The 18,465-nt window shown below is 47.9% G+C and overlaps 1 protein-coding gene across 2 annotated transcripts; it reads right to left on the bottom strand.

The window, feature by feature from the left end:
* Positions 1-2,078: 2,078 nt before the first annotated feature.
* tlcd4b (TLC domain containing 4b) lies at positions 2,079-15,392 on the bottom strand. 2 transcript variants are annotated; one of them, XM_076150124.1, is made up of 7 exons: positions 15,046-15,392; positions 11,658-11,810; positions 9,243-9,332; positions 6,304-6,362; positions 5,755-5,849; positions 5,517-5,590; positions 2,079-5,424 (listed from the first exon to the last, which is right to left on the bottom strand). In XM_076150124.1, exons 2-7 carry the CDS (start codon positions 11,801-11,803, stop codon positions 5,076-5,078), a joined length of 813 nt encoding a protein of 270 aa, XP_076006239.1. In that variant the 5' UTR covers positions 11,804-11,810; positions 15,046-15,392; the 3' UTR covers positions 2,079-5,075. The 2 variants fall into 2 exon arrangements, with proteins under 2 accessions (XP_076006239.1, XP_076006238.1); XM_076150123.1 differs by having other exon boundaries at positions 15,085-15,392.
* Positions 15,393-18,465: the final 3,073 nt, after the last annotated feature.

Here is an 18,465-nt window from a genome sequence, read left to right as displayed (position 1 = left end):
ATGTGACCATGTTTGGTAAAGCTCTTCACACACAGCCTCTGACCAAGCCTCTTGACCGGCTGCTACACACACACACACACACACACACACACACACACACACACACACACACACACACACACACACACACACACACACACACACACACACACACACACACACACGTTCAGGAGAGCTGGTTTCAATCTCAAATCCCTCCCTCCTCCCCTCATATTTGCCTCGGCTCCTTTATACTGCATCTCTCCTCCAGGCCTCTTGTTTTACCCTTTCATCTCATTTTTGTCTCCGCCTGTACATCACTTTCCCTTTTTTGTTGAATATCTCCATCGCTTTCCTGTAGTCATCACACACACACACACTTCTCAAAGTAAACATGGAGTAGTGGAAGCATACAGGTGCCAACTAACTGGCTTCTGTGGGTAGAAATGTCAAACTATCATCCTCAGCTTATGTGAGATTGGACATGTTGTGTATCCTGATGTGTGGATGTGTTACGCTGCACATGATGGTTATTCCCACACTGACATTACTGTGGTATTGTAACTCTGGATAACTATGGTGAAAGAAGTAGCTGTTGCAGTGGGCAGCCAGAGTGATGGACAAGGGGACCAAGTCCAGGTCTGAAGCTTGGTGCGTTTAAGGGCAATGGGAGATGTTGATGTGGAGGGAAACTGGAGTTGATTAACGTACAATACTAAAACTAACTATTAACTAAACTAAGCTTGACTGTATTGCAATTGTTACCCAGTAAGTTCCCTCGGGATAATAAACTTTATCTTATTATCTTATCTTTACTACTTTAATGTTAACATTTATATATAAAATACATACAGATGTAGCTCAAAGCTGGTAGCCTTAAAATGAAAACAAAAAAGTGATCCTCTGATGTGAGTGAATAGAAAGATCTTATGTTTCATTCTCCCAGAAGCATTGTAGTTTGTTTAACTCCAGTCTTCCAAGTGTGGTTGCAGGAACATTGAGCTGCATGTAACCTTTAGTTTGACAGCTGTACTTCAGTATCTTCTCAGAAAACAGACTAATAAGATTAAAGACACCTGTGATGCAAGAAACTAGTCCGCTCCAAGTTGCTCTACAATCTGGTTATTCTTTATCACTTCCAGGGGGTGTCAATAATTTTGTCCAGGTCATTTTTTTTTTCTTTCATCAAACATCGAAAGCAAACTCTGTTCTATCAAATACGTAATGAAGATGGTGGAGGGTTTTTTTTGGCAGTTTTCACAAATTATCTTAAAAAAAAATTATAAAATATTTTTTTGTGCTGATCCAACCTGCTTCACCCATCCACCAAGTCCAAATCTGTTTTTGAGTCATGATGCTGACAAATCAAACACGGTGCACATGCAGGTTGCAGAAGGTTGCCACAGTAAAAAAAACAAAACATGAAAGCTGAAAAGAAAAGAGTCAAGCAACTTGTTTTTGTCTTCAACTTTATTGAAGACCAAAACTTTCAAGTAAGTCTCAGCTTTCAGCGCTACAATTTCATCATCATTAGTAGTGGTCATTGTAGACGACAATCTGAGTCACAAGGTAAAGGGACCCACGGGCCTTTGTCTAGCGTTTGCTGTTTCACATTAAAATCTCCAAAAAGGACAAATCAAAACAAGAAATTGCATTGTATTAAAAGATACATAGAAAAGAAAGCACTGTCAGGGCATTTGATCATTATTCTCTCATAATTATGAACAAAGAATCATCATCTAGCGTGACCCCAAATGTCATCTTTCTGACACGGAGTTCAATCTGTAACTCATAAATTACTGTGCATCTGTGAATCAACACAAACAGGAAAGAAAAGGGGGGGAAATGGTGTCTGGTCCACTGAATCTGAAGTTTATCCAGCAGATTATACTGTTTAAGTATCAACGGACTCGAGTCTGATACAGCTTTGTTATGATGGACCTCAAGCAGAAGAGACGTCCCATCATCTAAATAGAACAAGAAACCCTATCTGATCAGATGCAGGCTGCAGTATATATATATCTAGTATCCATACTTGATCACAGGATGCGGACACAAGGTGATTTGTACTGCCTGTACCATTTTTGACAATCCAGGTGAATGTCAGCCGCTGCAAAGGAAACAAAAAGGCAATGTGCTTGTACTGTCCAGATATAATACTTTGTACACAATCAATACAGAGTGTGGCCTTCTAATAGCAGCCGTGTTGATTTAACTAAGCAGTTTTGAAATCATCCTGAGGGTGCAAGATACAGCACAAACACTGGGTCTACACATAGATTCTGTAGAAAACCCTGACAAGTACAAAAACTCAGTTCAACAGCTTATCCAGTTCTTGGCCAATGAAGCAGCATATACTTCCATATGTGTGTGTGTGTGTGTGTGTGTGTGTGTGTGTGTGTGTGTGTGTGTGTGTGTGTGTGTGTGTGTGTGTGTGTGTGTGTGTGTGTGTGTACACTATAGGTGTAGGATGAGTCTGTGCACTGTAACTGTACCAGCAGAAGACGCACCTACGAGAGATGTGAGAGCGTTCGTCAGCCAGAAAAACCTCCCTGTGCGGTCAAATTATCATTCCTGTGGTTTGGTTTTGAATTAAATATACGAGTCACGTTTGTTCACAGCTTTGAGTTTTAGTGGGCCGGAAAAATGAGATTTCCATTCTCATCACCTTGGACACCGTTAGCTCATCTTAATGCCACCGAGTTCCCCCCTCCTGACATTCATAGAGACATGCTTCTGTACGCAGAAGAGCAAAAAAAACAACACACAAAACAGGTTCCCCAAAGAGGGATCAGCTTTGGATTATAATACTTGGCCGGATTAATCGTTGTGCAGGCAAATTACAAAAATATATACATTTAGAGTATACACAAGGAATATAGAAGAGAAAACAGAGAGATGAGTCATTAGACATTTAAAACTTCATGCTAATCAAACTCTGACGTCATCACATCCACGGTGTGTGTGTGTATGTGTGTGTGTGTGTGTCTATTTCCAGTTTTGTGGCCAAACCCACACTTCTGTATGTTGTCTGTCCTGATGTCGGCCATGTTGTTGATTCAAGTACAACCGTGACACGTGAATGAATCGGTAAAAAGGAGCGATGTGAAGCACCTTGAAAAGAAAGCGGTGCCACAGTGAGTGAGCAGTAACCAAAGATGCACCTGTGTGTGTGTGTGTGTGTTACTGTACACGTATATACAGACATGCAGAGAGAGAGAGAGAGAGAGAGAGAGAGAGAGAGCGAGAGAGAGAGAGAGAGAGCGCAGCATGAAGACACACCAGAGCCCAGGGAACGTTCTGGAAGACTAAACCTCTTTTAACATCAGATTAACGATGCAATGATTCTATAGATGTGTTGCTCATCTATCTGGACGGTCAGGCGTCACACACACACACACACACACACACACAGTCTGTACCATGCTCTATAGGGATCATGTCAATCAGAGGAGAGAAAACACAAAAACAACAAAAACACAAACATGCAGGTTGGCAATTTTGCTCTGAACAGTGACGACACACTGACTGCGTGTTCGTCGTGCGGTCTCGGAATAAATCTTCATGATTATCTCCATTATGGACTTTTGAAATGTGTGGTATTGCTCGTGTCCCTGTGGCTGACAGTCTGAGGAAAGGAAAAGGGCCTAACACCAGGAGGGAACCACATGTATGTACCATGTGGAAAACTGCACCGTCACACACCTGCAGCTTCACGTCTGACTGTCTAGATACTCAAGAGTCGCCGGGAACAAGAGGAGGAGATGAGCGAGAGCACGGGAAGCTCCCCGGGGTGCGTCTCCACGACGACACGCCCGGGCCCAGTCTGTCCCACTGCGCTGTAGAGACGCAGTAGAGATTTAGGAGTTAACAGACCGTTACAAAGAAAAAGATGCTTTCAAAAAGGCTAAAACATTTGATTACTCTCACAAAAACAAAGGATCAACAAAGTCTTCATAAGGCATGGAGAGAGGTAGAACAGAACCAAACCATCGAGGCGGATCGGCGCTCGTATCCAGTGAGGCAGAGGGACTGAGACCTGTTGGTATAACTGCCAAGGCCATGAGGCTGTGTAACAACGAGAGAACAGAAAGGCAGCAGCAGACACAACTACACTACATGATGAATACTGAAAAGGCTAAATGTCCTGTGAGGAAGCCGAGGAGAGACGCTGGGACCGTCACTCCTCCAGCCGCACGTCTCCTCCTCCTCGCTTCTGCATGCTTGTTTTCCTATAGTACATGGTCTTTAGACGAAACAATAAGAAAAGGTAGCAGGGGGGCGTGGCTGGTGCCGGTGGTTATAGCGGGAGGCCACAGCAGGTTCTGTATCCGAGGCATTATGGTGTCTTTCTGTCTCTGTGGGTCTGTGAGGTCTGGTGAGTTCGAGAGGAAAGCCCTGTGGGTTCACATACGCTGCGTGGGTCAGGACGTCTAAAAGGTCTGAACTCTGTAGGGCCGAGCCAGGAGGGGGGGGTGGGGGTTGGGAAGGGCGTCACTCCACTCCACTCAGGGACCGGCAATAAGAGAGCGAGGGCCATCGATGGGGAGGGGCTTAAGCTCGGTTAGACTCTGTGTGATCTCACTCTTCAACAATTATTGCTTTCCTGTCATTTCACAGGCACTTCAGATGATTGGACTTTGGCTGAAGTAGAGAGTGAGAGGAGAGGGAGAGAGAGAGAGAGAGAGAGAGAGGGTAGCAGTGATGATAGAGGAGAGAGTGAGTTGAATGTGTGCTTGCGTTCTCTACCCTGTCATCTCCAACCAAAGGCCATCATCCAGCAGGGTCCAGTCTCAGTGAAATGAGTCCGGCGGGCAAAAGCAAAGTGCTAGAGTGAGAGACAGAGCGCCGTCTCCTCGTTCAGCATCATCACGTCACAATGTGAGGAACTTCCTGTCCTGTCCACCAGCCGGCTGCGACCAAATCAAGGGCTGGGGACCGGGAGATTAGAAGGTGGGGTTGTGTTGAGGGGACATGGCAGCGGCAGGCGGCGGCGGCAGCAGAGGAGGACGTCTGTGAGGTTCCCTGATGTGCAATCTCGCTCCCTGCTTCGATCTGCGCCTACACCTCTGTCCCCATGTCCCTCTTACGTCACTTCAGTCCGTGTGGTTGTTGACGTGCTTCTTATCTGAGAAAGACGATGCCTCGACGCCGTCCTTGACCTTCCTGGACCCCGCCCCGGTTATGACCTTGTAGCAGCCACGTGTTATCTTATACATCCAGATGGTGTTCAGGATATCTAGGGCGATGCAGGAAGTGATCCAGGCCACCTGGGCGCCCACACCGAGGCGCTCAAAGTCCGTCGTCCCGAAGGTGGCGAACACGCTGGCCCAGTAAGACGGCATGACGGCGATGCGCACCAAGAAGAATACCACCGCCATGGCCACGCCGTTTATTACTACCAGCCGGTGAGAGCGGGGGAACTTTAGAGACTCAAAGAACCACCTGGGGCAGAGAGAGGGAGAAGGACAGAGACAGACATCAGGACCAGGAGCTCAGATGAGGGGGAGGGTTTCTGGTCTGTAGCGCCGACTCACCTCTGGTTCACAAACGGTGTAGATAACTCTGAGATGAGTCGGAAGTTGGCGAAGTAGGGAAGCACGCCACGAGTCTGCAATGACAGAGAACACGTGACAATAAACAGGAGACGCGTCAGAGGAAGACCCTGATGAGGAGTGAGAGCAGCTTCAGAGGACAGTAAAGACTCTGAAACTCTCCACTTCTTGAAGGTCTTCCCTGTGTCAGATGAATGTTGAAGCAGGAAGGACGACTCACCAGCACGTATCCGTATGCATAGAGCGCCGCCAAGTGGTGACAGACAAAAAAGCTGTCCCCCATGGTGCTCCAGTTACAAGCTAGCAGCACCAGGTCTGGACAACAGAGGGACACGGTGGGTCAGAGAGCATTCAGCCGTACACAAACACAACGGGCAGCAGATGGAACAGTTCTAAACCTTTTCAGTTCCTCATCTAACACAGCTAGTTTGAGGTAAAGGTACAGATGGTAGATTAATAAACTCTCCATAAAAAGACTGTTAGAGTCTTCCAGGCTGTGACTCCTCCCCGCTGCAGTGATGAGCGGTCTCAGCGAGTCGTGTTGGACTCGTTTGGACTAACTTGGACTCTACGCAGTTAAAAATACACAAATCAACGAGTGGAAGGTAAAATGATATCTATATTAATATGAGCCATGTGTGAAAGTGTAATGAGGTAACTGCAGACTGATGATGGGGTTAGGGGGTGTTAACATGTGTGTGTTGGTCTGCCCCCTGTGGGTCCAGCGTCACATGACTGAAGAGGCAGAGTGTGTGAGAGGAGAGCTCACCATAGAGAAGGTAACCACAGGTGATGGCTACGTTGAGTTTCACCAGACTGGGGTCGCCCCTGTGGAAGAGCAGAGCACAGAGAGTCAGGATGAGGGACACACACAGCAGAGCCTCCTTACTACACACACACACTCATGAGGGGAACTGTACACACACACACACTTTAAACACTATTTAAAGCTTTAAGTCAAATATAAATTGGAGAATGATATTTTTTGCTTCTCATTATTGTAATGAATGCAGCTCTTTGATACTTCCATGTCACACACACACACACGACTATGTGTCAGTGAGTATGCTTTGTGTGTGCTGTACGGTGTGTTCAATGTCCTGTTCCTTCATGTCTTCTGCAGTAACCTGGGCTCAGTGTGTGTGTGTGTGTGTGTGTGTGTGTGTGTGTGTGTGTGTGTGTGCTCAGTCTGCAGCCTATTTGTCTCAGTGGCCGTTAAGACGTCCTTACAGAAGCCATCTGCCTAACGACTGTATTCACCACAACAATGAAGGTGTCTCTGCCTCAACAGACATCCGATCGCCGTATCGGTTCCAAGTATCGTCTAGCAGCTGACTGGCTCACAGCTTCAGTAATACAAAACCAAAAGCACACACACACACACACACACACACACACACACACACACACACACACACACACACACACACACACACACACACACACACACACACACACACACACACACACACACACACACACACACACACACACACACACACACACACACACACACACACACACACACGAGGGCGTACCTTATCCCCAGATGACACGGTCACCTTCTCTAGCCTGAACATGCTCCCTCTGTACTACAGTAGAGCCACATGCGTCCTAAGGAAGTGACATCATCGCACAGTCAGGGGCTCGTGTGCTCGGTCACAATGTGAGAGAAACATTGTGCGTCCATGTTTATGTTAGCGAGTCAGTTTCATAAGAGACAGCTGCACATCCTGTTTACTAATCAGGCTGAGTTTACTACTGCAGCCAGCAATCGCAAGCTTGGAGAAGAGCCCAGCAAACTGAGAGTGTGTGTGTGAGTCTGACAGTCCGACTGGTCCCTGATAATCACATCAGTGTGATCGGGGCTTCACTTCATTCAAACCTAAAGCCACGCCCCTTTCTCTGAGCGATAACAAGCGAGAGATGGGACTCAGCCTGTTCAGACACATGGAGGGCTGCAGGATCAAACACTGGAGATCTGTTAAGTGAGAGAATCAAACTTGGGTTGGTTTTGATTCTGGTCGTCCACACGTTCAGACATGTCAATCAGGCTACGCAGCGAGGGCGGCGGGAGTCAGACTTGCCGCTCGCCAGCCTGAATGGATTACGACAGCAGAGCGGGCAGCCAGAGCGACACGTTCTAAAAGGGCCTGAGCAGCTGAAAACAAAGCGGGTTGTAAGCGTCTGGCTGGGGAACAATGCCGCTGTGTGACGGGTCTTAATGATGCTGTAACACAATCAGATTGACTGGAGGACTTTCTGCTTGCGCCACTCCAGTGTTGCAACAAGAGATGAGGCTTTAGAGCGTCAGGCCACCGAGGAGGGGGGCCAGGCTACTTGCTGGTGGGAAAAGGGGACAGGCTGAACCGTGGGGGGTAAGGAAGAAGGAAACAAGGGGAGGGAGAGGGGATATAGAAAGGAAAGCTCAAGTTAAGAGCATAAAAAAGGACTTTTAGGAACAAATGGGCCCTTTTTCTTTGTCTTCCAACGCAAACTAGGGCAAGAAAACTGTTTATAAGCTCACAGGCCTCACAAGACCCCCACTCTCTCTCTCTCTCTCTCTCTCTCTGCTCTCCCCTCTTTGCTCCATCAACAATGACCAACAGAGACAATGAGAGAGCGGGAGGTGTGCTGCATTGATTCCACAGCCAGAGATGAGGGCGCTGCTACAACACACAGCTAAGAGGAGGAGGAGGAAGAGGAGGAGGAGGAGGAGGAGGTCCACGTGAACAGAGAGGGGCTGGTGGTGGTGGTGGGGGGGCAGAACACTGGGCTGCTGTTTGTTTGCTATGAAAAGGAGCCTTGTTGGTTAGATTCAGATTGGGAGCCAGAGAGGAAGAGAGACAGGGAGGAAATGGAAGAGAGTCAAGTGTGTGTGTGTGGGTGTGTGTAGGGAGGATGAATATAGTGGAGATAAACGTGGAAGCGACGTAATAATAACAGCTTGAGCTACTGTATTAAAGGAAATGAGAGTGAAAGGACTTCCTCGTTTTTTTTGGGCTCATCGATGCAAATCAGGCAGTGAGCAGTAGCGTGTGTGGAGAGAGAGAGAGAGAGAGAGAGAGAGAGAGAGAGAGAGAGAGAGAGAGAGAGAGAGAGAGAGAGAGAGAGAGAGAGAGAGAGAGAGAGAGAGAGAGAGAGAGAGAGAGAGAGAGAGAGAGAGAGAGAGAGAGAGAGAGAGAGAGAGAGAGAGAGAGAGAGAGAGAGAGAGAGAGAGAGAGAGAGAGAGAGAGAGAGAGAGAGAGAGAGAGAGAGAGAGAGAGAGAGAGAGAGAGAGAGAGAGAGAGAGAGAGAGAGAGAGAGAGAGAGAGAGAGCACAATAATCAAGGGCTAGAGCCATGGAGTCGACGCCTCTCTGCAGACTCCACTGACAGACCAGAGCCCTCTTCTCCTCCTCCCTTTCTTCCCCGATGAGGAGGAACGCTGTATTCATCATCGGCGCTCCCCAGGCATTAACACTTCATCTACCCCTCATACCTCCGCCTCCCTGTTCACCTGTTCCCTTTATCCCCTGGCTGAGGAGGCAGACATGACAGGACCCATTTCTCCTAAAAGCATCCAAACTACTTCACTCTTTATTCTCTACCTGCCAGAGTGACATTTAGGAGTGAATACTGTGCCTCTCCACTCTTCTTCTTCTGTTTCTGTTTCTTTCTCTGACAGTAACACCTCGTACATCAGCATGCTTCTGTGTTTGTCTCTTACCAGACAGGGTTGGCGTTGACTGCGTCATCGAACCACAGGATATACAAACAAAACAAACCCACGATCAGGGCGTGCACAGTCGACACCAACCTGGAACACACACACACACACACACAGAAACAAAGTAAACACGAGTATAATGCAGAATAATGATTTTATAATCTACATGTCAACAATGTTTCAAGATTATTATTATTATTATTATTATTACGATCATTTGGCAGACGCTTTTATCCAAAGCGACTTACATTACATTACCACCCTTCGCAGAGGGGGGAGCAATTGAGGGTTTGGTGCCTTGCTCAGGGGCACCTTGGCAGGGGCTCGAACCGGCGACCCTCCGGTTCCCAAGCGGAAGCACTACCCACTGAGCCACTGCCTCCTCAGCCCCTCAGATGTGCCAAGATGTGTGAAGCCGAGCCCCCTGCCTGATGGGAGTGTGTGGTTCAGTCACGCCGTGTGTGCGTGCGTGCGTGTGTGTGTACAGTCACGCCTGCTCACACTCTGTCATTAGTTCTGCTGTGTGTACATGTCTGTGCCCACATACACTGCTTCTCTATCAGGCCCGGTTGAGCGTGACCCTTGACCTTTGGAGTTCTTATCTAGCCCGATGACGGGATGCTCTCCTGCCCCGGCGGCTCTTATCTCCGCTCCTCTGGACGCTCTGTTCCTCCCGCCTTCGCCCTGCGGCCCCCGGGGGCACTGCGGTCCAGCGGGGCCGCAGTTGCTGGCCCGAGTCCCGTTCCAGATCTGGCACTAACAGGTCAGCGGCTGAGTGGATGAGCCCATTATAACTGCTGGCACTAACAATTAAAGAGTTCTAAGAATGGAAACAGACATGGAGGAACTCTGGCTGAATCAAGCTGCTGAGGCTGAAGCGTCGGATGTAGCTTCCTCTCTGGTGCCAGTCTCACATCCTCCCTCTCTAACCCACTTCTCATATCGAGAAGAAGAAGACGTTTCCTATGAAAGCAAGGTCGGTGCAGTTCAACAGCAATAATACAGAAGATAAGATATAGAAGCAGAGTAAAGAGAAAGAGACAACACGTCCAACAGTCTGCTGGTTTCTGCACTTAGCTCCGGCCCTTTCATTTCTCTCCCTCCTTTCACTCAAGACGTGGTTACATAAACAACACTCTGACACACTGAGAGCCGGCCGTTACGCAACACTCAGGCACTTTGGGGTGAGACCATCAGGGCCCCGGGTCTCTGGCTCTAAACACTCCGTCCCCCGGGTGAACCTTCCCAATCTAGCCTCTGTAAAGGTTTCTGTGGGGTGTCGTTTGGGGGAGTGGGGGACAGACAGCCAATAACTGAGAGCCATTCAGAGATGTTACGCAACAGCAGATTGTTGCCCTCTGAACTTCACCCCTCAGGGTTCTGCGTGAGATGGATTTGTACTCTGAGCTGCTCTGAGCACAGCTGTAGCGTGTGGAGGAACGCTGAGTTGGTCAGAAACATACCAAGATCCAGCTCCACACGGCCACATCATGCCTTCAACACTGTTCACAAAAGGTCAACACGCCCCGACCTCCCCTTCCTGTCAGTGAGGCGAAATGTGGAGGAAGAGAAGAAGAGAAGCGGCCCGACATCGAGAGGCAAGAAGGGTTTTGACTTTGGTTAAAAATACTCCTACCAACACCTCACCAGAGCCCCAGAGTGTGTGTGTGTGTTCCTCTTTTCTCTGCACGGAACTAAACACTAAAATGTTGCATGTGAACAAAAAATCTTCAGTCTACACAACCTACACCTCCACAGTCAAGTTCACAGGCTGACACACACACACACACACACACACACACACACACACACACACACACACACACACACACACACACACACACACACACACACACACACACACACACACACACACACACACACACACACACACACACACACACACACACACACACACACACACACACACACACACACACACACACACACACACACACACACACACACACACACACACACACACACACGATGGCTGCCCCTGTCCCTAAAACTCGTCTCGTCCATTATTGGAAGAAGAAGGAAACTCCATGCAGCTGTCCCTTTGTGTATTTCTGGACGTTTCACTTGTTTAACCCTCCAGACCTGCGGTGACCTGAAGCCTCTCTGCTGTGAGCGGAAACACATTAGCCTGTAGAACACACTGCCTGGCCTGCTTCACTCCTGAAAGTCTCTGTCTTGGTTACACAGACACACACACACACACACACACAGAGAGCTGAGACGAGAGACTTAGTGTAAATCTTTGTGGATCCTTGGTTGTTGTGTGGTTGTAAGCCTGTACACAGACACCAGCTCTTCTTCCCAGACGACTCCAGCATGGGAAAGAGACAGAATGTTGAGTGCTGTAGTGGTGGGATAGAGTGTGTGTGTGTGTGTGTGTGTGTGTGACCCCACCTGGAGTTCCACTCGTTGAGCTTGGTGGAAGGCAGGCGTCCATAACCTGGGGTGAGGGCTGAGGAGAGCAGCGGGCTGGCCACATTGAAGAGCAGCTGGAAACCCACAAAGCTGCCAGCTACCACAGTCAACTCTCTCATCTCCATCACTCACCTGCAGGAGGGAGGGAGGGGAGGAAGATGGGGGGGAGAAGAGGGGCGGGACAGAAACAAGGGTGAGACAGATGGACAGGTTCCATTTCTGACTTTCTGTCATCCTGGGCAATAGCTGAAGAGAAACAGTAACAAAGCGAGATGAGACATTACTGTGCTCTTCATCGAGTCCACAAACAGAGACAACAAGAGAGGGGGGCGGGAGGAGTCTGCAAGAGAAGGAGTGGAGTGGAGGAGAGGAGAGGAGAGGAGAGAGGAAATGCACAGGGTGGCAGAAACAGAAGGTATTTGGTGTTAAAGCACCGTTGGGAAATGTCGCCTAAATCTGTGTGTGAGTACAGAATTAAGACTAGAACAAAAAAAAGGATTCATTCTAATGCAGTTTGGCTTACAGTGAATTATGGCGAACAGAGCACAATAACAGGGACTGGACCAAAGTTTGAGCAAGGGAAGAAAAGCCGATTGTGGAAATGAAGCAACCAGGTCAGCTGGCGAGACACCACAGGGGTCAAGGGTCACACAAGCGCTCAGCAGTTTCATGTCAACGCTGCTCTTTCTCTCACTCACACACACACACACACACACACACACACACACACTACATTACGATAATTTGGCAGACGCTTTTATCCAAAGCGACTTACATTACATTACCACCCTTCGGAGAGGGGGGAGCAATTGAGGGTTTGGTGCCTTGCTCAGGGGCGCCTCGGCAGGGGCTCGAACCAGCAACCCTCCGGTTCCCAAGCCGAAGTTCTAACCACTCTAACCACTGAGCCACTGCCTGCCACTTCCTGCCACACACACGCCTACGGCCCAATGTCCTCGCTGTAATCTGATCTGCTTCCGATGAATCATATGAATGAAACTAGTTTGGGCCATAAATCAAACTTTACAATAGGAAGCATTTTTGTACACTGGTGCTTTTTCCATTCAGCACTCATGGGCCTGAATCAGCCAGGTGTCTGAGGGCTCAGAGCTCCTTCCTGTCTGCTCTCCCTCCCCAGAGAGACGCAGGATAAGGAGGAGCAGTTGTCCAGGCACTTTCTTCTTCTTCTTCTTCTCATCTTTAACCACGGACAAATTGAGCGAGTAGTAAGAGCTCCGCCACGCAAAGCTGGGAAACAGCAGCCACAGAGAAGGAGACGGAGAAGGAGAAAGGCATCAGCTGGCTTTTCTCCTTCTACCTTCAACCTAACCGCCATGGCTAAACCAGACATCATTACAAAAATCAATACCAATCCTCTGCAGTATCTATCAGGAGCGATCATGATACAGATGTGACCCCTGAGCTCTGAACGCTCCCAGGGAACAGAGTGATAAAGTGCATCCTCATGATGACCTCCACGATTGTTCTTTAGTGCCATCAGCTGTCAGAACATCAACACTCAATGGACTCTGGCCTGATGGAGGCACAGGGGTTCTGATGATGTAATCCCAGAGGAGCCGTCGCCTCTGACTGGACCAGGTGATGCTTATAGCTGGCTGACGGATACAGAAGTAGTAACCTAATATTACGCTGGGCTGTGGTATGTGAGGAGGAATTGTCTTCTGGAGGAAACCTAAGCAGCACGTGACATCTCAGGCATGTAGCCTACATAAAGTTCTATTCTTATTCTTTAAAGTGTGCTGTCAGGCCGCTGGTGTGTGTGTGAGATACAGGGAAACAAAGCACAACAGGGCTGCGCATGACAAACAGTCACATGCAAATCTGTAGATGATGGTGCGTGCGTGTGCGATTACAGCCCTCGTCATACTTAAAGCCTCTAGACGAGCATCCTGCCCCGTCTCTGGAGTAAAACGTGTTTAAAAGGTGGGGTTTTAAATAGAGAGAGACAATTAGCTTTGAGGAAATACTGCTGAGCAAGGCTGTGAGAGTGCTGGGAAAGAAGTGCAAACATAAATAACTGAGCTATTTGATATCACAACACTTACTTCCTCCACTCCACACAGACGTTCCATTCATTAAAAGTGTAGGAGAAGCTTGTGTTCTAAAGAAACACAGACGGAAGTGACCCCTGTGAGGTCAGAGGTCAGGTTACCTCCCTCTACAGCCACTGTACAGATGTTAACATGTACAATACTGAACACACAGCTTCTGATGGGCTGTACATTACAGCTGATGTGTGTTGTAGAAGTCGTTCAAGGCGACTGGGCTCGATGATGTTTGATTCTGCAGAACAAACTTCAAAATGAACTAGATGCCTGACAACTTTACACGCCATGGACCAATCAGAGCCGCCGGGAGACGTTCAGCTGCTCCTCCACTCACTTCCCAAAGCCCCCCCTGTCCCTGAAAGTCTCATATACATGCTCAACAGGGAACCTGAGGAGGAGAATGCTTGTTGGGAAGAAGCACACACACACCCCTGCTCCCACAGAGAGCCTCTTATTGTCCCCTGCAGCCATGCACATTCCTTGGCCCCGGTATATCATATGCAGCATGTGCCTGAATTATTCATTGGCATTCTTCACCTGGCAGGCTGCGTTCACGGTCCCCCGCGGGAACAAACAGCATTCACACTGCGGTTGACAGCCCGGTAAGACGAAGGTGCTTCCACCGGCTCCACGTTTGACCTTGTTCCGCTGAGCTATCTGCGGCTGTCAGCACTCCATGACCCCGTGACATATCGACCAAACATAAATAATAGCGGTTCAATCCCCCCCCCCCCCTCCCCCCTCCCGTTCCACTGGAAATCTAAACCGGCCCCCCGTCTACCGCATTGCTGCACCGGACTGGGTTGACTCATACTCGCAGCTCTAACGGCGAGAATCCCACCATTCTATGCTGGCTCATGCCACGAATACAGTTAAACATGCGGTGATCGTTACGGTTTAAGAGTTCATAAGCAGCGGCAGTTGTGCTTGATCATCTGAAGCACATCGGGGCTGCACAATGGTGACACAACCACCCGGTATTCAGTGCGTAAAAACAACCCAAAGGTAATAGTAAATACAACAGCAGACGCCACAAACGCACCACGGTGCCTTGAAGGCGGCCGGCGTGAATGGCGAGCAACGTGTCAGATTTCATTTCCACGGCGTTTCACTCGAAGCCATGAACGAGTTAGTAACAAGCAGGTGAAAGTCACATCCGCACGAACGTCTGAGCAAAGTTGCGGGGCGGTAAAGTCATCATTGTTGACCCTACGTGTCGTGTTGTTGTTGCCGCTACCACATAAAGGCAACGGACCGCAAACGCAACACCGTGTTATTATAAAACGGGACAAACACACCGGCGCGTAATGGACGAAGCCCAGCGGGAGCTCGGTTACCTGCTGTCCGTCGCATAGGTCTCTGTAGGCGGATTTAGCTCCCGTTTTTTCCGCCGTCTTCTCCACTTTCTCCCAACTTAGCTAGCTAGCAAAGCCGGCTAACCTGCTACAGCCCCCCGTGAGAGAGAAGAAGAAAAGCCTCCGCCGTGCAGACAAAGCCGGGCTCCGCTCAACCGGTCCTGCAGCTGGAAAACGCTTCTCCCCCTCGCTTTATTCCCCGGCCGCCATGTGTTTACACTTGTGAGCCAGAAGGAAAAAGTTTCTACTGGTTTTTATTTTGGCTTTGACAGGTCGGACTGACCGGTGACGTTGACACGTACCCACCCACTCGTGCCTACGCCCCCCCACACAGGCTACACCCACTCGGAACAAAGGCCACAGTGCAATATTATTGATAATGCACGCAGGGCAACACAGATAGGGACTCTTCAGATTATGCAACGCTCGTATCTTGCAGCAGATGTCCATTTTTTTGTCTCTGGTGGACACATGTGCGTGGATTTGAAGCACGTTGTGGATATTTCTGAAGGGTTTCTGCTGTTTTCCTTCAATATTGCTTCAATGTTCAATTGATTCAATGTTTGCTTTGACGATCTGTCCACACCCTGTTAGCAAACACACACAATTCCCTCTATTTGTAGACATTTTGTGAATAAAGAACACGCCGCTCCTTGAAAACATATTTTTCCCCTATGCGTCTCTACTGTTATTCTTCCTCTCAGCTACTAAATGTGTTTTGATTTGGTTCATATATGTCCTCTTATCTTTAAACTCAAACTCATTTGGGTCTTCAGAGCAGAGGTCATGGGTTTGTTACGTCACAACAGGAAGGTCTTTAGGTTGAATCTGAAAGACGTGCATTTTAGGCGAAAGGGAGTCCATTGTGTTGCTATTGTGTGCGTGTGAATGAGCTCGCCTGTCATTGAGTGATACGTTCTAGCAGCCAATGGATAAGCGGACAGACAGCTGATTGGATTATTCCACTTAAACTAACCTAAAGTGTGAATGAGAACCTGGACAAATACACATTTTTCTCAATCAATGTTTTTAATCAGGTTGTGTATTGTGATTCTGGAAACACTTGGAGCACATCTGATGAGTAATCAATACACACATCTACTGTCAGTGATAGATGAGGCTCGCATCTCTAGCATGAGTAATTTAGAGTCTGCTTCAGTGTTTGGAATGTAGGAGGACACAGGAACACCTGGTGGGAAACGCGAAAGGCAGCAGTGAGAGGAAGACTTGGGTGGTGACGCAACACAACCACAGAGAAATGGAACAGCTGATTAGGAATTTAAGACATATTGTCATTTGTTGAGAATACCATGTTTTTAAAGACATTAACAATGCTTCTGTTTCATTTTGGTGTAACAGGCTTAGAGTTCAAACGTATCAGAGCCGTTCATGTTACACTGAGCTTTTTAGCTTTTTAGTGCTGCAAAGGGAAAATATGAGCAGTGACTTAAGTAAGTTATAAAGTCGGTTGTTCTTAATATCTGCCATTCTCCGATGTCTTTGTTTTATAAACGTCGGAGTCATTTAGCAGCATTCAAGGCTGTGTGTCTGGTTCCACCGCACACACTAAGGAATTCTCACACTGATGAAATGTTGAGAAACGTTTCTCTGGTGCTCTGGGTTTTCTGTAGCAGCTTAAACCCCTGCAGGCCCTCTGAACGCATCTAAACCCCACAAGTTAAATCCTTACATAGCACGCAGCTGATATAAGACTTCCCTTTTATTGAATTAGGTGGTAAGAGAATCATTCTGTTTCCCACCAAATGGAGAGAGAGATTCAGAGAGAGAGAGAGAGAGAGAGAGAGAGAGATCCTCTGCTCTATTAAGTTTGTGAGTTAGTGAGTGAGTCAGCAACGATTGTGGAGGAAGAGGCAGCCCACATGCAAAAATGATTGCATGTGGGCCGAGAGAGTGTTAGAAATAAATACACGAAGGCAGAAAGAGGCACAAACTCAACGTGCAACCACATGGAGCCGGAGAAATTCACTTGAAGGCAATCATATCTTTCTTATAGACTACTATAACTGGAGCGCACGTGTGTGTGCCAGTCCAGCTCCTCCACTCTCCTCCAAATCTGACAGAAGCATTGTTCAGTTCATTAACGGATGATAAGCAGTTTTATATTAGCAGACTGTGATGGAAAATGACAGCACTGTGTACTTTTATAATTTATGAAATGCATCAACTTGTATCACCGAATGTTCTCAATATGCAATTTCACGAGGCCTTGCAACATTGTACGTCCAAACTGTCTCACAGAAATGTCGCCTGCTCTGAATGTTATCGCTGAACTGGACACTGCAGATGCACATTCCATGGAATCCCTCCCCCAAGCAGACCCACAAATGATGAACTCCCTACCAGACTCCCATCTCCGTGAACCTGGCACATGAGTTAGACTTCCTGTCTGTATCAGTTGTCTCTTCTTCACAGCTGCTGCTGCTGCTGCTGCTGTACAGAGCTTCTACGGAACATGAATGATCTACTTCAGTTCTTTACTCACCGACGATTGGAGTCAGGAATGATGTCATAGTTGTCGATGGCATAATAAATGATGTCACAGTTGGCAAGCATACTCTACTTTGTTAACACGTTGGAGAACAATCTCTAAACAGGACCCGTTCCTTTCTAACCTCCTCTTCCTGCTGCCGTTCCCTGATCTTCCTCCTTTTCCTTCTTCCTCAGCCTCATGCTGTGATGAAGCAGCGTGACCATCAGACAATAGGATCAGACTTTTTTTTAGATTTATTCGCTTGAGCCAATCTCTTACACTCTTAAAAACAAATAGAGTTACACACACATTAGTACAAAAAATGACTGCTTATCAACAGACAAAAGATCCTGTAAGATATTGATAAAACTCTGATTTGATTCATTCTCACTAAACAAGGCTTTGTTTACATTTTCAAGCATGGAAAGTTCATTCCTTGATATCTACTCCAATGAACCTGTAATGAGGATGCTGATGAGCAGAACAACGACCCAGTATTCTATCAGGAAGGCAATTGAATACAGCAGGTTACACGTCTCACTGCAGACCAGAGGGCTGCTCTCATCAGGATGAAGGCCATTAGCAACAGGGAAGCAGGGCGGCTGAGTGTTTGGGTCGCTGCCATCCGTGCTGGTTCAGTTTAGATAAAGCTTAATCTCTGTGAGGTGTAGTTTCTCTTCATCCTGGAGGTCACTGACTGGAAGGAGAAAGGTGCTTGGCTTTTAGCCCAGGACAAGTAAGTCGTTGGTTTCCAGCAGCTCCTGCAGTGACTGTCCATATGCTGAGCAGAGCAGTATGTAACGTCAGCAGTGACAGTGTGGAACAGAGCATGACCAGGAGTTCAGCAGTGTGGAGGAAAGACTGGACTGATA

This window comes from Genypterus blacodes, unplaced genomic scaffold, assembly GCF_046128005.1.
Source record: "Genypterus blacodes isolate CSIRO-AG114 ecotype Tasmania unplaced genomic scaffold, CSIRO-AGI_Gbla_v1 ptg000051l_1, whole genome shotgun sequence".
NCBI classification, from domain to species: domain Eukaryota; kingdom Metazoa; phylum Chordata; class Actinopteri; order Ophidiiformes; family Ophidiidae; genus Genypterus; species Genypterus blacodes.
The sequence above is the reverse complement of the archived record's forward strand: the minus strand, read 5'-3'. Positions and strand labels throughout refer to the sequence as shown.

Bases quoted from the DNA above. Each gene is read 5' to 3' on its own strand.
- tlcd4b (XM_076150124.1), bottom strand. From the start codon at position 11,803: ATGGAGATGAGAGAGTTGACTGTGGTAGCTGGCAGCTTTGTGGGTTTC. The intron at 6,363-9,242 runs GTAAGAGACAAA...GCTCTTCCACAG, and splicing joins GTCAACGCCAACCCTGTCTG to GGGCGACCCCAGTCTGGTGA. The intron at 5,850-6,303 runs GTGAGCTCTCCT...TCTGTTGTCCAG, and splicing joins CTGTGGTTACCTTCTCTATG to ACCTGGTGCTGCTAGCTTGT.